The 17030-nt window shown below is 43.3% G+C and overlaps 2 protein-coding genes and 1 pseudogene across 2 annotated transcripts; all 3 read left to right on the top strand.

Moving 5' to 3' along the window:
- The first annotated feature begins 941 nt into the window (after positions 1-941).
- On the top strand, positions 942-6338 carry LOC130198430 (LIM/homeobox protein Lhx9-like). The gene is made up of 5 exons (XM_056421595.1): positions 942-1114; positions 1198-1430; positions 3569-3679; positions 4182-4414; positions 5973-6338. Exons 1-5 carry the CDS (start codon positions 942-944, stop codon positions 6336-6338), a joined length of 1116 nt encoding a protein of 371 aa, XP_056277570.1.
- A 2220-nt stretch (positions 6339-8558) lies between these two features.
- qrfp (pyroglutamylated RFamide peptide) lies at positions 8559-9050 on the top strand. Its single transcript, XM_056421586.1, has one exon. The coding sequence runs from the start codon at positions 8559-8561 to the stop codon at positions 9048-9050; it is 492 nt and encodes a 163-aa protein (XP_056277561.1).
- Positions 9051-10128: 1078 nt separating this feature from the next.
- The window catches only part of LOC130189969 (H-2 class I histocompatibility antigen, Q10 alpha chain-like), a 103894-nt pseudogene continuing 96992 nt past the window's right edge, over positions 10129-17030 (top strand).

Raw genomic sequence — 17030 nt, 5'->3', positions numbered from 1 at the left:
AAAAGCGTAAGAAATAATTAAATAATAATAAATAATAATAATTGTTTCATTCCATGTGAGAAACCTTGAAAGTCAAAAAGCCTCCAGAGAGTTTTTATGTCACTGAAGATGAAATGAAGAGCGTCGTGAATGACACGGCCGCCTTGTTGTTGTTGTTGTTTATTAGTAGGCACATTAACTGAGTGTGCAGCTCCCGAACGAGGACCCTGATTATCAAGTGGCCCGATGTAACCTCCTCAGGACCGCCATGATGTCACCAGACGACCGGGCCCTGGAGGACCTGCTGTACGGCGCCGACCTCGGAGACGAGGCGGACGGAGCGGAGCAGGAAGGTGGCGGCGTCGTTGGCGTCGTTGGCGTTGTTGATGACGTTGGCGTTGATGGCGTTGATGACGTTGGCGTTGATGGCGTTGATGACGTTGGCGTTGATGGCGTTGATGACGTTGGCGTTGATGGCGTTGGCGGCCTGGCGTTGGCGGGGGAAGGCGCTGCAGACGATGTGAGCGCGACAGGAAGTGGAAGGACTCCTCTGATGTTGATCAATGTTCCGTTATTAGTTCTCAGGATTCTGGTTGACATCAGTGTTATTGATAAAGCTGTTGATTTGTGATATTTATTGATTCATTGCTTTAATTATATTTTGTAATAAAAACAGTAATTATCTGCTGGTTGTAGGAATATAAATATTCAACATGTGAAACATTTTGAGAGATGTTGGATATTTAGATTTTAAAAACATCAAAGAATTTAACTTGTCGTTAGTGTTCAGGACTCGAGTCATAATGATCGTCTCTTTAGGCCCCGCCTCCTCAAGGTCGTCCTGTGACCTTGAGGAGGCGGGGCCTAACCCTCCATCAGCTCTCAGGACTTGGAGGTCTCCGTCAAGTTCCCGTCTTTCTTTCTCTAACCCGGTCCAGGCCCCGGCGGCGGCCCCGGAGCCGATGGCGTGCGCCGGCTGCGGCGAGCGCGTGTGCGACCGCTTCTTCCTGCTGGCGGCGGGCGGCGCGTGGCACGGCGCCTGCCTGCGCTGCAGCCGCTGCCGCTGCGAGCTGCAGACGCAGCCGTCGCTGTTCTGGAGGGACGGGAACATCTACTGCCAGCAGGACTACTGCAGGTCAGTCTGGGGGCGCGGCCTCCTCTGGACCGCCTCGCTGACCTCTGACCTCTGACCTCTCCTTCTCCCCCCGTCCTGCTCAGGGCCTTCGGAGGCGGGCGCTGCGCTCGCTGCTGCCAGCCAATCCCTGCGTCCGCTCTGGTCATGAGGGCCGGACAGCTGACCTTCCACCCGCACTGCTTCTGCTGCCAGGTAGACCTCCAGAGGCCCCGGGGCCCCGAGAGACCTCCAGAGGCCCCGGGGCCCCGAGAGACCTCCAGAGGCCCCGGGCCCCGAGAGACCTCCAGAGGCCCCTGGCCCCTAGAGACCTACAGAGGCCCCGGGGGGACCCTGGTCCTCTAGAGACCTCTGTGGTCCTGGTCCTCTGTAGACCTCTTGGTGGTCCTGGTCCTCTAGAGACTTCTTGGTGGTCCTGGTCCTCTAGAGACCTCATGGTGGTCCTGGTCCTCTAGAGACCTCATGGTGGTCCTGGTCCTCTAGAGACCTCTGTGGTCCTGGTCCTCTAGAGACCTCTGTGGTCCTGGTCCTCTAGAGACCTCATGGTGGTCCTGGTCCTCTGTAGACCTCTTGGTGGTCCTGGTCCTCTGTAGACCTCATGGTGGTCCTGGTCCTCTGTAGACCTCTTGGTGGTCCTGGGCCTCTGTAGACCTCTTGGTGGTCCTGGTCCTCTGTAGACCTCTTGGTGGTCCTGGTCCTCTAGAGACTTCTTGGTGGTCCTGGTCCTCTGTAGACCTCTTGGTGGTCCTGGTCCTCTGTAGACCTCTTGGTGATCCTGGTCCTCTGTAGACCTCTTGGTGGTCCTGGTCCTCTAGAGACTTATTGGTGGTCCTGGTCCTCTGTAGACCTCTTGGTGGTCCTGGTCCTCTAGAGACTTCTTGGTGGTCCTGGTCCTCTGTAGACTTCTTGGTGGTCCTGGTCCTCTAGAGACCTCATGGTGGTCCTGGTCCTCTAGAGACCTCATGGTGGTCCTGGTCCTCTGTAGACCTCTTGGTGGTCCTGGTCCTCTGTAGACCTCATGGTGGTCCTGGTCCTCTAGAGACCTCATGGTGGTCCTGGTCCTCTGTAGACCTCATGGTGGTCCTGGTCCTCTAGAGACCTCTGTGGTCCTGGTCCTCTAGAGACCTCATGGTGGTCCTGGTCCTCTGTAGACCTCTTGGTGGTCCTGGTCCTCTGTAGACCTCATGGTGGTCCTGGTCCTCTGTAGACCTCTTGGTGGTCCTGGGCCTCTGTAGACCTCTTGGTGGTCCTGGTCCTCTGTAGACCTCTTGGTGGTCCTGGTCCTCTAGAGACTTCTTGGTGGTCCTGGTCCTCTGTAGACCTCTTGGTGATCCTGGTCCTCTGTAGACCTCTTGGTGGTCCTGGTCCTCTAGAGACTTATTGGTGGTCCTGGTCCTCTGTAGACCTCTTGGTGGTCCTGGTCCTCTAGAGACTTCTTGGTGGTCCTGGTCCTCTGTAGACTTCTTGGTGGTCCTGGTCCTCTAGAGACTTCTTGGTGGTCCTGGTCCTCTAGAGACTTCTTGGTGATCCTGGTCCTCCAGAGACTTCTTGGTGGTCCTGGTCCTCTGTTGACCTCATGGTGGTCCTGGTCCTCTGTAGACCTCATGGTGGTCCTGGTCCTCTAGAGACCTCTGTGGTCCTGGTCCTCTAGAGACCTCATGGTGGTCCTGGTCCTCTGTAGACCTCTTGGTGGTCCTGGTCCTCTGTAGACCTCATGGTGGTCCTGGTCCTCTGTAGACCTCTTGGTGGTCCTGGGCCTCTGTAGACCTCTTGGTGGTCCTGGTCCTCTGTAGACCTCTTGGTGGTCCTGGTCCTCTAGAGACTTCTTGGTGGTCCTGGTCCTCTGTAGACCTCTTGGTGGTCCTGGTCCTCTGTAGACCTCTTGGTGATCCTGGTCCTCTGTAGACCTCTTGGTGGTCCTGGTCCTCTAGAGACTTATTGGTGGTCCTGGTCCTCTGTAGACCTCTTGGTGGTCCTGGTCCTCTAGAGACTTCTTGGTGGTCCTGGTCCTCTGTAGACTTCTTGGTGGTCCTGGTCCTCTAGAGACCTCTTGGTGATCCTGGTCCTCTGTAGACCTCTTGGTGATACTGGTCCTCTAGAGACTTCTTGGTGGTCCTGGTCCTCTAGAGACTTCTTGGTGATCCTGGTCCTCCAGAGACTTCTTGGTGGTCCTGGTCCTCTGTTGACCTCATGGTGGTTCTGGTCCTCTGTTGACCTCTTGGTGGTCCTGGTCCTCTGTTGACCTCTTGGTGGTCCTGGTCCTCTGTAGACCTCTTGGTGGTCCTGGTCCTCTGTAGACCTCTTGGTGATCCTGGTCCTCTAGAGACTTCTTGGTGGTCCTGGTCCTCTGTAGACCTCTTGGTGATCCTGGTCCTCTAGAGACCTCATGGTGGTCCTGGTCCTCTGTAGACCTCATGGAACGTGTCTTTCAGGAGTGTGACGTGACCTTGTTGCCAGGCAACCTGTACTGCATGCAGGGCCAGAGCCTGTACTGCCAGTCCCACTACGGGGACGCTGGGAGAGACCCCCCACCCCGAGACCCCCAGCCAGACCCCTCCCTGAGAGAAGGTGTGTGTTTCTGTGTGTGTTTGTTTGTGTGTGTGTGTGTGTGTGTGTGAAAAATACACATTTCTCGTCTCCGATACAGAATGATTTTGTCCAGGTGAAATTTAAAAAATCTAATAATGCATAATTTTTATAAAGAGAAAATAATAAATACAAAAATAAATGAAGAATACATCATTTCAAAAGAATTATGAATAAATAAATACTCAATTAAAATAATTGATAAATATTTTTAAAGTAAATTCATCCAATAATAAATAAATGCATTAAAGAATATATTAAAGAATAAAAATATTCAGTAAAAAAAATATATAATTCATGAATGCATTTAATTTAAAAAAGCAAAAATATACACATGAAAACACGTAAATAAATAAATAAAAGGTGATTAAAAAACAGAATTCTGGGATATAATTTTTAATTAATAACTAATTTACTGGTTGTCTTTTAAAAAAAACCTGGGAGCTAAAAACAACAACATGTGTTCCTACTACCTGTGAAGCAGCTCTCAACCAGGCCTCAGGTGAGGGGGAGGAGTCCGTCAGCAGTCCTGAGCCTCTATTGGACGACAGGGCGGCGGGGGGGCGGACCCGCCGGCGAACCAAGCGAATCAGGACGTGTTTCCGCAGCGAGCAGCTCAGAGCGCTGGAGTCGTATTTCGCCCAGAAGCACAACCCGGACGGCAAAGACTGGAACTGCCTCGCCCACAAGACCGGCCTCCCCAAGAGGGTCCTGCAGGTACCACGCACGGCGGCCATCTTGGTTTCGTTTTGTAACCAGGGAACAGGAAGTGATCTACAGACCTACAGACGCCACCTACGCCTCGTATCAATCGCCTTGTAGCTCCGCCCTGAAGCACACCCTGCTTAATGTTGACGCACGCACACACACACTAACACACACACTAATTAATTAATTAATATACACTTTTATTAATCCCCAAGGGGAAATTAGTTCTCTGCATTTAACCCATCCTTAGTTATTACACAGTGGCTAACACACACACAACTGGGGTTCACACACTTGCTCAACACACTCACTTGCAACTAATGGGAGACACTGGATCGAACACACAACCTAACACACACACTAACACACACACTAACACACACACACACACACACTAACACACACACTAACACACACTAACACACACACACTAACACACACACACTAACACACACTAACACACACACACTAACACACACACACTAACACACACACTCACTAACACACACACTAACACACACACACACTAACACTAACACACACTAACACTAACACACACACACTAACACACACACACACTAACACACACACACACTAACACACACACTAACACACACACTCACTAACACACACACTAACACACACACACACACACTAACACACGCACACACACACTAACACACACACACTAACACACACACACACTAACACACACACTCACTAACACACACACACACACTAACACACACACACACACTAACACACACACACTAACACACACACTCACTAACACACACACACTAACACACACACACACACTCACTAACACACACACTAACACACACACTAACACACACACACACACACACACACTCACTAACACACACACACACACAAACACACACACTACACACACACTACACACACACACTAACACACACACACACACACACACATACTAACACACACACTAACACACACACACACACTCACTAACACACACTAACACACACTCACTAACACACACTCACTAACACACACACACTAACACACTCACTAACACACACACACTAACACACACACTAACACACACACACACACACACACACACACACACTAACACACACACACTAACACACACACTAACACACACACACTAACACACACACACACACTAACACACACACACACACACTAACACACACACACACACTAACACACACACACACTAACACACACACACTAACACACACACACTAACACACACACACTAACACACACTAACACACACTAACACACACACACACACACACACACACACTCACTAACACACACACACACACACTAACACACACACACACACACTAACACACACACACTAACACACACTAACACACACACTAACACACACTAACACACACACTAACACACACACACACACTAACACACACACACACTAACACACACACACACTAACACACACACACACACACTAACACACACACACTAACACACACACACACACTAACACACACACACTCTAACACACACACTCTCTCTTTCTCAGGTGTGGTTCCAAAACGCTCGAGCCAAACTGCGGCGCTCCGTCACCACCGACGACTCTCAGGTGGACTCGCCGTCCGCCTACCCCGGAGGAGGCGTGGCCTTGGCCCCCGACCCGCCCCCGGACCGATCCCTGGCCCCGCCCCCTCTCTCCTCCTCCGCCAGCACCATCGACCAGCTGCAGCTCTCGCTGCTCACCGCGCCGCTCAGCGAGCCGGCGGGGAGTCCGGCCTCCTTGTACCTGGACTACGATTCCCAGAGTGCACCGGGGTGCCTCTCCTCCCTGGAGGTCTTCGAGGACTTTGAGGAGGCCGGCGCGGCAGAGGGGGGGGGCCACCCTCACGGCTCCTTCGCACCACATTACTGCTAGTCCGGGGCCCGGGCTCCACCTGCACAGATTTTCAAAGTAAGAGTGAAATATTGAACGTTTTATTGTGGAAACCACAGGAAGTGTGTTCTTTTGTTTTCCTTCCTCAACAGCGGACGAGTGAAACCACCGCGTGAAGACAGTCGATGACGTCATCGAATCCTTAAATGTCGTGGAATGAAACTAATTATATTAATTAAATTGCTAAATTTGACGTGTACTTGTACTTTAATAGAATACTTCACTTTTTAGAACATTTCATTTTTCTAATGCATACTTTTTACTCAATGAAACATTAAATACTTACATAATATGACGCAGTACTACTGATACACGTACTAGTATACAAAGTATACACGATTGGCTCCTCGTTGATGAACTACAACGTGAAAACATGCAATAATAATACAACTTTAAACGCAGCAAAATAAATACTTTAAGTCTTTAGAGCTGATTACACACTCGTACTTGTGTACTTGTACTCTGGTGTAAGTAATTTTAGTTTGTACAAACAGATGAAAAACACAATGTACTTATTTGAAATGCTGTCATCAATAATAAAGAATGGTTATCTGTTTTTCTGTATTATTTTAGATGAACACGCTCAAACATCAATAATCACAACACAATTATTCTGAAGTGGAGTACTTGTACTTTTAATACCGGAGTACATGTTGATGCTTGTGTACTTTTACCTTAAAGTTACAACGAGGAACGTCCACGTTGTGTTGGTTCTGGCGCCCCCTATGGACGAACGTGGTAGTGCTTGATGTTTATGTTTATAACCACAACACACACGTTGTTTATCTATTTAAATACTATTTGAGATCATCCACTTCCTGTTTGTTGTTTGTGAATAAAACGTCAACGGGTTTCCTCTTTGTTCACCACTGAACCTCCACGTGTCACGGGGAGCTGGTTAATTGGTTAATTGGTGAATTGATTAGTTGGCAGCTTTCTCTTGATAATCAATTAATCATTGAAGTAATTTCTCAAGACGTTCCAGCGTCTCAGGAGTGACGTCGTTCTGCTTGAGAACTGAATTATTGTTTTATTCTCAACTTTACGAAATATAATTTGACGTTTTGTACCAAAGTTAAAAGTTCCCCGTGGCGTTTTATTCTGAAATGCATTTTTAACAAATGAGTTTCTTTTGCGAACAACTTGCTCTCTAGCGCCGCTAGTGGTCAGAAACTAGAAATTGTTGGATTCACTTATCATTTTAAATTACGGAAAGGAAACAGGAAACCAGACCGTCTGAAACTACAGTGACTACGAGACAAATAATAATACATTTAAAAACTCCCGACGAGTTTGACAGAAGAATTTGCAAGAAAAATAACAAAATAATGTTTTCGCCTGAAACGTCTGAGAGGATCTGATCTTTGAGTTGTTATTGGTTCAGGCTGCGGCGCCGGTTGGTCCGGTTGGTGCGGTTGGTCCGGTTGGTGCGGTTGGTCCGGTTGGTCCGGTTGGTGCGGTTGGTCTGGTTGTGGCCGTGTAATTGGTCCGGCTTCAGGTCTAAACGACATTCTTCCCGGGGTGTCGGCGTCCTCACAGGAAACGACCTTCAGGCCAGACGAGGCGCTTCCTTCTTCTGCTAATTGGCTCCCAATCAGGCGAAATCAGGACGCCTCTCAGGACGCCTCTCAGGACGCCTCTCAGGACCCGGCGCTCAAGTGGACGCCGAGACGTTTCCCGGCTGAAAGAATGAAGGTTACGGCCGGCGTGCGTCAGAGCGGCGGGCGGCCAATGAGGAGCCGGCAGGAAGGAGGGCGGGGTTTAAAAAGGTTTGAGACGGCGAACATAAGATCAGATACGAGAAGAGAGAGAAACACAAGGTAAGAAATGTGACTTTGATCTTCTTCTTCTTCTTCTTGGTCTTCTTGTAGTTCTTGCTGTTGTTGTTCTTCTTATTCTTGTTCTTCTTTTTCTTGTTGTTGTTCTTCTTTTTCTTCTTGTTGTTGTTCTTCTTGTTCTTGTTCTTCTTCTTCCTACATGAGAATAAAGTAACAAAGTTAACTCATATCAAAATGAACTTCACCAGTTCATTACTCTCAACCAATCAGAATGCTGGATTTCCTCTCCTCGTATTATAATATATTTTTTACATGTTTGGTTATTGGTGATATTGTTAATCTTCCACAGTCCGCGTACAGATGGTAAAGCTTTGTGATGTTTTACTCTATAAATAAACGTCATGATGACGCTGTCCTCTTCCAGATGAGACTTTCTTTGCATCTCGGCGCCTCAAAGCTCGCCCTCCTCTTCCTCGCCCTCCTCTGCCTCGCGGCCGCGCTGCCCCCCCACCCCCCCAACGCCCCCCTGCCCCCGGCGGACGGCGCCCCGCTGGACGAGGACTGGCTCGCCCGGTGGCCTCGAGGGCCCCGGGCCCCCCCGCTGAGGCCCGGGGTGGGGGTGGAGGTGGAAGAGGAAGAGGAAGAGGAGGAGGAGGAGGAGGCCCTGCCGAGGGCCCGGAGAGGAGACCTGGCGGGCCGGCCGCTGTCGCCGTTCCCCACGGGCCTATCGGTGGAGGGCGGAGACGGGGAGGAGGGAGGGTGGAGGAACGAGGCCCTGACCTCCATCGCCGAAGGCCTGCAGGCCATCAGCCGCGAGAGAGGAGGCTTCGGCTTCCGCTTCGGGAGGAAGAGGTGGAGCGACCGGGGGTGGATGGACGGAGGGGGCGGAGTCAGGGGGCCTCATTTACATATCTGAGGGCGGTGTCAGAACACACCCGGGCCTCTCGGGCATTTGGACGACGCCGACGGCCAACGACTTTAAATGTGGTTAAAGACGACATTGTTTCAATAATGATCACATTCAAATGGCGAGTTTCAGCTTCCTCCCCAAAAGTGAATGTAAAAGTAATGTGATAAGATTTGTACATATAGATAAATATATATAACAGAACCGTTTGTGTGTGTGTTTGTGTGTGTTACTTTGTTGTAAATGAATGAAGAATTGTTCGTGCAATGTAACCAAATACATTTACTCTTGATTAGGTACTTTGTACATATATCATATTTTACTGATTATTATTATATCATATATATATCTATATTTTATTATATATATTATTTGTTTTTTTATATATACATATATTATATATCTGTTATAATATGTATATTTTAGGGCTGTGAAATGATTACAATTTTTAATCAGATTAATCACAGGTTTCTGTGGATTAATCATGATTAATCACATATATACATTCAGGGTTTTTCCTGGGTCAAAATGGGTCTTCGGTTATCAGTTTCATGTTTTTATTATTGTAACTGGGTCAGTGAAGTAACTGAAGCTGTAAAAATACAATAAAATAAGTAAAAAGTACAAAACTGGCTTCCTAACCGTCGTGGAGTATAAGTATAAAGTATCATGACATGGAAATAGTCAAGTAGAGTACACAAACAATACTTAACTTGTGTATTCTATCTGATAAATAAATAAATCACATCGTATATCATGGATATATCAAGTGGTTTTCTCATGTCTCTATTCTCAAAACAAAGAATAATAATTCATGATTGAGTGAAATAAACTAAAATAATTCATTTAATTTATTTATGATTGTTTGGCAGAGCAACATTTATTTAATTTAGTATTTTAAATAGTTTCTCTGCCTCTTTAACTTCATAACATTATATATTTGTAATGTTTTTACATTCATCTACATATAAAAACCCTTGGATATTTTATTCATACAGCATTTAATTTTTAACAGTTGTAATTAAACGCGCGATGTAAGTCTCGTGTACGAGCAGCCCCTGAACGCAGCATCATGCAGAGAGGAGTCAGAGGAGGAAACGCGGTACGGGAACCGGAGAGAAGACACGGTGCGACCGGCCGATAACACCCGGGGAGAGGAGAGAGAAGCCCGGGTCGAGGAGCAGGATGTTCCCCGTCCTCCTGGTCGTTCTTTGGGGGGCAATGGCGGCGAACTGCGGTACGTTTGGGCTTCTGGTGGCGCGTTCACGGGACTCGGGTTAAAAGCGAAAGTGAAAAAAAGCACTCGCGACTTTCTAAAATTCGCGTTTATAGTTTAATTTGAGAAAAGTTAGGATTCTTTTCCTTTGGGACCAGAACATAAAAAAACTAAACAATACAGTGGATCCAGTTGTTATGAAGCGCTCTAAACATGACGTCACAAGTTCATTTCAATTCAATTCAGTTTATTTTGTATAGTCCGATATCACAATTTAAAAATGAGCTGGTTGGTCTCCTCTGGTTTGATCCATAGATATAGTTGAGTATCATCTGCATAACAATGAAAGTTTATGGAGTGTTTCCTGATAATATTGCCCAAAGGAAGCATGTATAAGGTAAATATATATATATATATATATATTGTATTATATATTTGTATATATATACATGTATTTTATTTCACACATATTATTATTATTATAATTATTAGATATACAGTATATATGTGTATATATTTGATTATATATATATGTATTAATTTTTTTTTAAAAATATATAAATATATTATTATATATATGTATTAAAATATATTAATGTTATTATTTATATATTTTATTACATATATATACATATTTTCTTATATATATATATATGTTATTATCTATATTATATATATTTTATTAAATATGTATATGTATTTTATTATATTTATATATATATATAATTTTTAATTTGTGTGGGTAGCTGTGGTGTTCACATGCTTCGTGAATCTCTTGTATAAATCTGAATCTCCTACAGATGAATTGGAGCGGCACTCCCTCTCTTACATCTACACGGCCTTCTCCAAACCCGTGGGGCTGCCGGGCTTCCACGAGTTCACGGCCATGGGCCTGCTGGACCACAGGATGATCGACTACTACGACAGCGACAGCAAGGTGAAGGTGCCCAAGCAGCCGTGGATGACGGAGCGCCTCTCGGATGACTACTGGGAGAAAGGCACGCAGTCCCGCCAGAGCAAGCACCAGTGGTTCACGGTGAACATCGACATCCTGAAGACACGCATGAGGCAGAACGACTCTGGTGAGATCCAGGAGAAAACCATGAAACATACTCATGTAGCTGTTGATTTGACTGCTTCTGTCTATAGATTTCTGGTAAAACCTCCAAAAGTTACCGTGACTCATTGCCTCATTTGCATATGTAACCCCGCCCCCTCCAGACCTCCATGTTTTCCAGTGGAGGCACGGCTGCAGCGGCGTCCGGCAGCCCGACGGCACGCTGAAGTTCACCGGCGGCATGGACATGGTCCGCTACGACGGGAACGACTTCCTGTTCATGGGCTACGACAACCCCGTCTGGGCGGCGCTCCACGCCAAAGGGAAGTGGGACTTCCAGGATCTGAAGGACGGCATCAAACGCTAACTGGAGAACGAGTGCATCTACTGGATGTGGATGTTCGTGAAAAGTCAGGAAACGTGGCTAAAACAAGCCACAGAAACAAGTACGACGTAATCTATTTAATTTAAGTGACGCATTTAATGTATTTTATTTATTTAATATACGTAATGTATCAAATATGTTAATATATTTAATTTCTGTAAGTTATTCAATATATTTAATTCATGTGACGTATTTAATTTATTTAATATGTTTTATGTATTTAATGTATTGAATCAATTAATTGTATTAATATATTGTATGTATTTAATATGTTTTAAATACATTTAATATATTTAATCTATAAATAAAAAAAGCAGGAAAGAAAGTGGCTTTAATTAGAGGAGGACTACCACGCAGGTCCTTCAAATATATAAATAGAGTTGAATCAATCCAAATCTGTAAAATCATCTCCTTTCGAATCTTTGAGACTCACCAGAGGGGCGTTCACTGACCTGTTTTTTAAATCAGACACCTCAACGTGAAACTCTCACAGACCTGATCCCGGGTTCTCGTGCTGCGGAACCGGCGGCGGTGGCGGCGAGTTCCTCTGAAACCATCACAATAAATCCGACTCGCCGGTTTCTCCTCCCAGATCCTCCCGAGCTGTTCGTGTTCACGCGGAGCTCCAAGGTGGACGCCATCGTGGCGCTGTCGTGCCTGGCCACGGGGTTCTACCCTAAAGACATCGTGCTGAGGATCAAGAGGAACAAGCGCGTCCTGACCCCGGAGGACGGGCTGGTTTCTACGGGCCCTCGACCCAACGGAGACGACACCTTCCAGAGGAGAGACACGGTGGAGATCCTGAGGACCGACGAGTCCACCTACACCTGTGAAGTGAGGCACGACGCATCCGGGCTCCACATGGAGGAGGAGTGGGGTGAGAACCATGTCGCTCACCGTTATATATTTATGGATATACAAATATAAATATATATTTATTTCTATACATATATATTTATTTCTATACGTATAAATATATATTTATTTATTTATATACATATATATTTATTTCTATATGTATTTCTATATATATATATTTATATACATATATTTATTTATTTATATACGTATAAATATATCTTTATTTCTATACATATATATATATTTCTATACGTATAAATATATATTTATTTCTATACATATATATTTATTTCTATACGTATAAATATATATTTATTTATTTATATACATATATATTTATTTCTATATGTATTTCTATATACATATATTTATATATGTATAAATATATATATCTTTATTTCTATACATATATATTTATTTCTATACGTATAAATATATATATATGTATTTATATATATTTATTTATGTTCGTATAAATATATATATTTATTTATATACATATATATATTTATTTCTATACGTATAAATATATATATTTATTTATATACATATATTTATTTATATACGTATAAATATATATTTATTTATATACATATATATATTTATTTATATACGTATAAATATATATATGTATTTATATATATATATTTATTTATGTACATATAAATATATATTTATTTATTTATATACATATATATTTATTTATATATGTAAAAAAATATATATACAGTATATTTATTAATATATTTATATAAATATTTATATATATAAATATTTATAACGCCGGTCTCGTTGTTTTTAGACGTTTTAATGAGACACAAGAAAGACGATTAAAGCTCAGGTGTTGAAGGTGAACTGAATGAACGTTCTCTCTGATCTTAGATCGCACACTTCCTGCCAGCACTGAAGGGTTCATCATCGGGGGGGCAGTGGCCGGGCTCACTGTGCTGACTGTGCTCACTGTGGTTCTTCTCCTCTTGTATAAAAGAGGTACGTGTGATATATATAACTGTGGAGTGGAGGACATGTTTATTCTTTCATATTGAAGCTTCATTGTAGCTTCATGTATTTTACTGACGTGGACGTATAAACATCGTTAATATGTAACGGTGCCCAGGTGTGTAGATGTGGATTCACCCTCGGGTGCAAAGGTCTGTTAGTACTTTATAGACGCCGTGAGGCGTTCAGAGGTCACGGGGAATAACAACAGTGTGTCATACAGGATGTGTACCCTCGATCACCGTTTGAATGTCTTGTTTATTGTCAGGATGGATCCACGGGCTCCTCAAACCAGCCCCAGGTGAGTCCTCTGATTCTCTTAAAGGGACAGTGCTCATGTTTAAGTGTGCTTGTATTGAGGTTCTTCTACAGACGCATTTTACACCTAAAATAATCGATGTGAACGCTATAATTAGAATATTTCATTCTCTTCAGACTTGATTCAAAGTGGCGGTGGCCCCGCCCCCTCCACCTGTCAATCAAAGTCGACCTTTTAAAGCACCACGCCTCTTGTTGTTGATCCTTATTCATTCAAATCGGTATTAAAAAGACGTCCCTCAGTTTAACTCATTAATATCATCAACAACGAGGCTTGTTGTTGTTGTTGTTGATCTATTTACGTTCTCGTTGACCCTCTTGGGATGGGACACTCCTGTAATACCTCTCTTATTCTGATGATTCCTGTGTCTCCTCCTGCAGGCTCTGATCCGTCCCTCAGCAGCAACGACTCAAGTAAGTCTCTTTGTCCGATGAGTCCAGGACTCAACCCAGGACCCGAGTCCAGAACTCACCCCAGGACCCGAGTCCAGGACCCGAGTCCAGAACTCAACCCAGGACCCGAGTCCAGAACTCACCCCAGGACCCGAGTCCTGGACCCGAGTCCAGGACCGCGGCCTGGCTGAGACACGCCTAATGGACACGCATATTCAGTCAGGTGGTTTTAACTTGTGTGTGTTTTTGTCAACAGAGACACCGCTTCACAAAAGTAAGAGCTTCATTCCTCAGAGATGGATTATCATAAATTATGAAGAGAACTACAATATAATTTGGAACCATTTTTTAAACTAAATAACATGTTAAAGAGAGTCTTCTGTTCCCCAGCCGCCGCCGGCAGCCCCTCTGGGTCCGAGACCAGCGTCGTCATGAAGGAGAACGCGGCAGCGGCGAGCGTCGTTCTGCTGCTCGGGGGAAGAGCAACACGTCGGAGGTTTAAGGTTCGGGGAAAGTCATCAGGAAATATAGTCTTTTCAAAAAAAGGCTTAAAATATTTATTTTTTCAAATTTTATTTTGAAGGGGCGGGCAGGATGTTTATTCTCTTCGTTTGTCTTCAGTTGAAGTCAGAATATTACGATGATAATAATCAAGAATCAATTCATCTCCAAACTGAATCTCGTGATTTGAGGGCGTTTCGTGTCAGTTCACTAAAGGTCCTTTAGGGGGCGATGAGCAGAGGTGACACTGTGGGGCGCGTCCCTCTAGTGGGGCGCTGAGGTATTACAGGCGGGGGCGCGAGGGGGAATGATGATTACTTTTTATTTCAAGAACTATTGAGAACTTCACATCTTGCAAAATACACTCATAACACTCGAGCTGCGTTGCCAACTGTTTGCGTGAGTAGATCCGATGAGCAAAGGCTTTTGTTGTGAACGCGGCGGCGTAAGTCCTTAAAAAAGAGCGGGACGTCGGCACTTTGGGGTAAATGTTTACGGTACGGCGTTAGCATGCGCGACAAGATTACTGCTGACTCGCCACTTCCTGCCTCTGTGAGATCGGCTTTCCTGCTGTTGCCCTTCAAAATAAGAGCTTAACATTGAGTATCATTGAGAGTGGCCAAGTCAAGCCCGTTTTAATAATAATAATGCTAACTCGTGATGACGCTCACATATCTGCACTTGTTTAGTTTTGTTTTGCAAAGGTTGTTATTGTTGTTTTAAAAACAATATTCAGTGTGACACGGGTTAGTTGCAGCCACAATAAGCTATTTTTTGCCAAATAATGTTTTACTCTTGGAATTGTTGTCATCCTGCTGATTGTTTAAGATGTCTTTTATTTTGAAAAACAATATTTCAATTTGCCACTTTTTTAGAAATCAGTGAATCCTGAAATCTGTTTGTGTGAAATACAAGAAAACTTTGAGGACTTTAATGTTTGCAGCTGACGTCCAACTCGTCAATAATCTGATTGGAAATGATCAATATGCCAATTAGTACAAATTGAGTTGGATGTATTCAAAACATTTATATTTTTGTATTTTCCTTTTCTTTATTGATTCTTTGGATAAGACGTGGGGTCTAAAGCATGTTGAACTACGAAGACATGTGTCTGTTTGGGAAATGAAGATTATTGATTATTGATTGATTGAGCTGCAGTGCAGCAGACGGTGCACACAAACATTCCTGCATTCATTTGCAGCAGCTTGTGACCTTTGACCTTTGAGTGTCTGTTGCGTGAAAGTTTAACCACGATGTGCCTTCAGAAACATTTCATTCAAAAGGCTGTAATATATATTTAGAATATATGGTGTTCTGTTGGTTATTCAGATTTTTATGAGCATACAAGATTATTATTAGGGCAACACACAAAAAGAAAATCCTTATTTTAGGAAAGAAAATCTTTATTTTAGGGTTAATTAATTATGGATTTTGTTTAATAAAAAACTATTTCATACTTCTTTTCATTTGCTCGTCTTTTTATTTTTTATCAGTAAAAAAAAAAAATATATATAAATATAATGAATTGTTTTAATTATTTTTTTCTTTCTAAAACAGGAAATTAAAGTTATTGATTTTTAAATCAGTGGCTGACAAACCGGAAACACCTAATGTCACAGATTAGTCCTTAATATATATATATATATATATATATACAAGACTGTCTCAGAAAATTAGAATATTGTGATAAAGTTCTTTATTTTCTGTAATGCAATTAAAAAAACAAAAATGTCATGCATTCTGGATTCATTACAAATCAACTGAAATATTGCAAGCCTTTTATTCTTTTAATATTGCTGATTATGGCTTACAGCTTAAGAAAACTCAAATATCCTATTTCTAAATATTAGAATATCATGAAAAAGTATACTAGTAGGGTATTAAACAAATCACTTGAATCGTCTAATTAACTCGAAACACCTGGAAACACATTTTCAAATGTTTGATTTTGTTTTGCTGTTATAAATCTTTTTTTTAACTTGGTCTGAGGAAATATTCAAATTTTATGAGATAGGATTTTAGAGTTTTCTTAAGCTGTAAGCCATAATCAGCAATATTAAAAGAATAAAAGGCTTGCAATATTTCAGTTGATTTGTAATGAATCCAGAATGCATGACATTTTTGTTTTTTTAATTGCATTACAGAAAATAAAGAACTTCATCACAATATTCTAATTTTCTGAGACAGTCCTGTATATATACATATATGTGTGTGTATATATATCATATAATAGTCAGTATAATATGATATAAAAATACC

This window comes from Pseudoliparis swirei, chromosome 1, assembly GCF_029220125.1.
Source record: "Pseudoliparis swirei isolate HS2019 ecotype Mariana Trench chromosome 1, NWPU_hadal_v1, whole genome shotgun sequence".
NCBI classification, from domain to species: Eukaryota; Metazoa; Chordata; class Actinopteri; order Perciformes; family Liparidae; genus Pseudoliparis; species Pseudoliparis swirei.
Note: the sequence above shows the minus strand (reverse complement) of the source record. Positions and strands in the feature narration are given on the sequence as shown.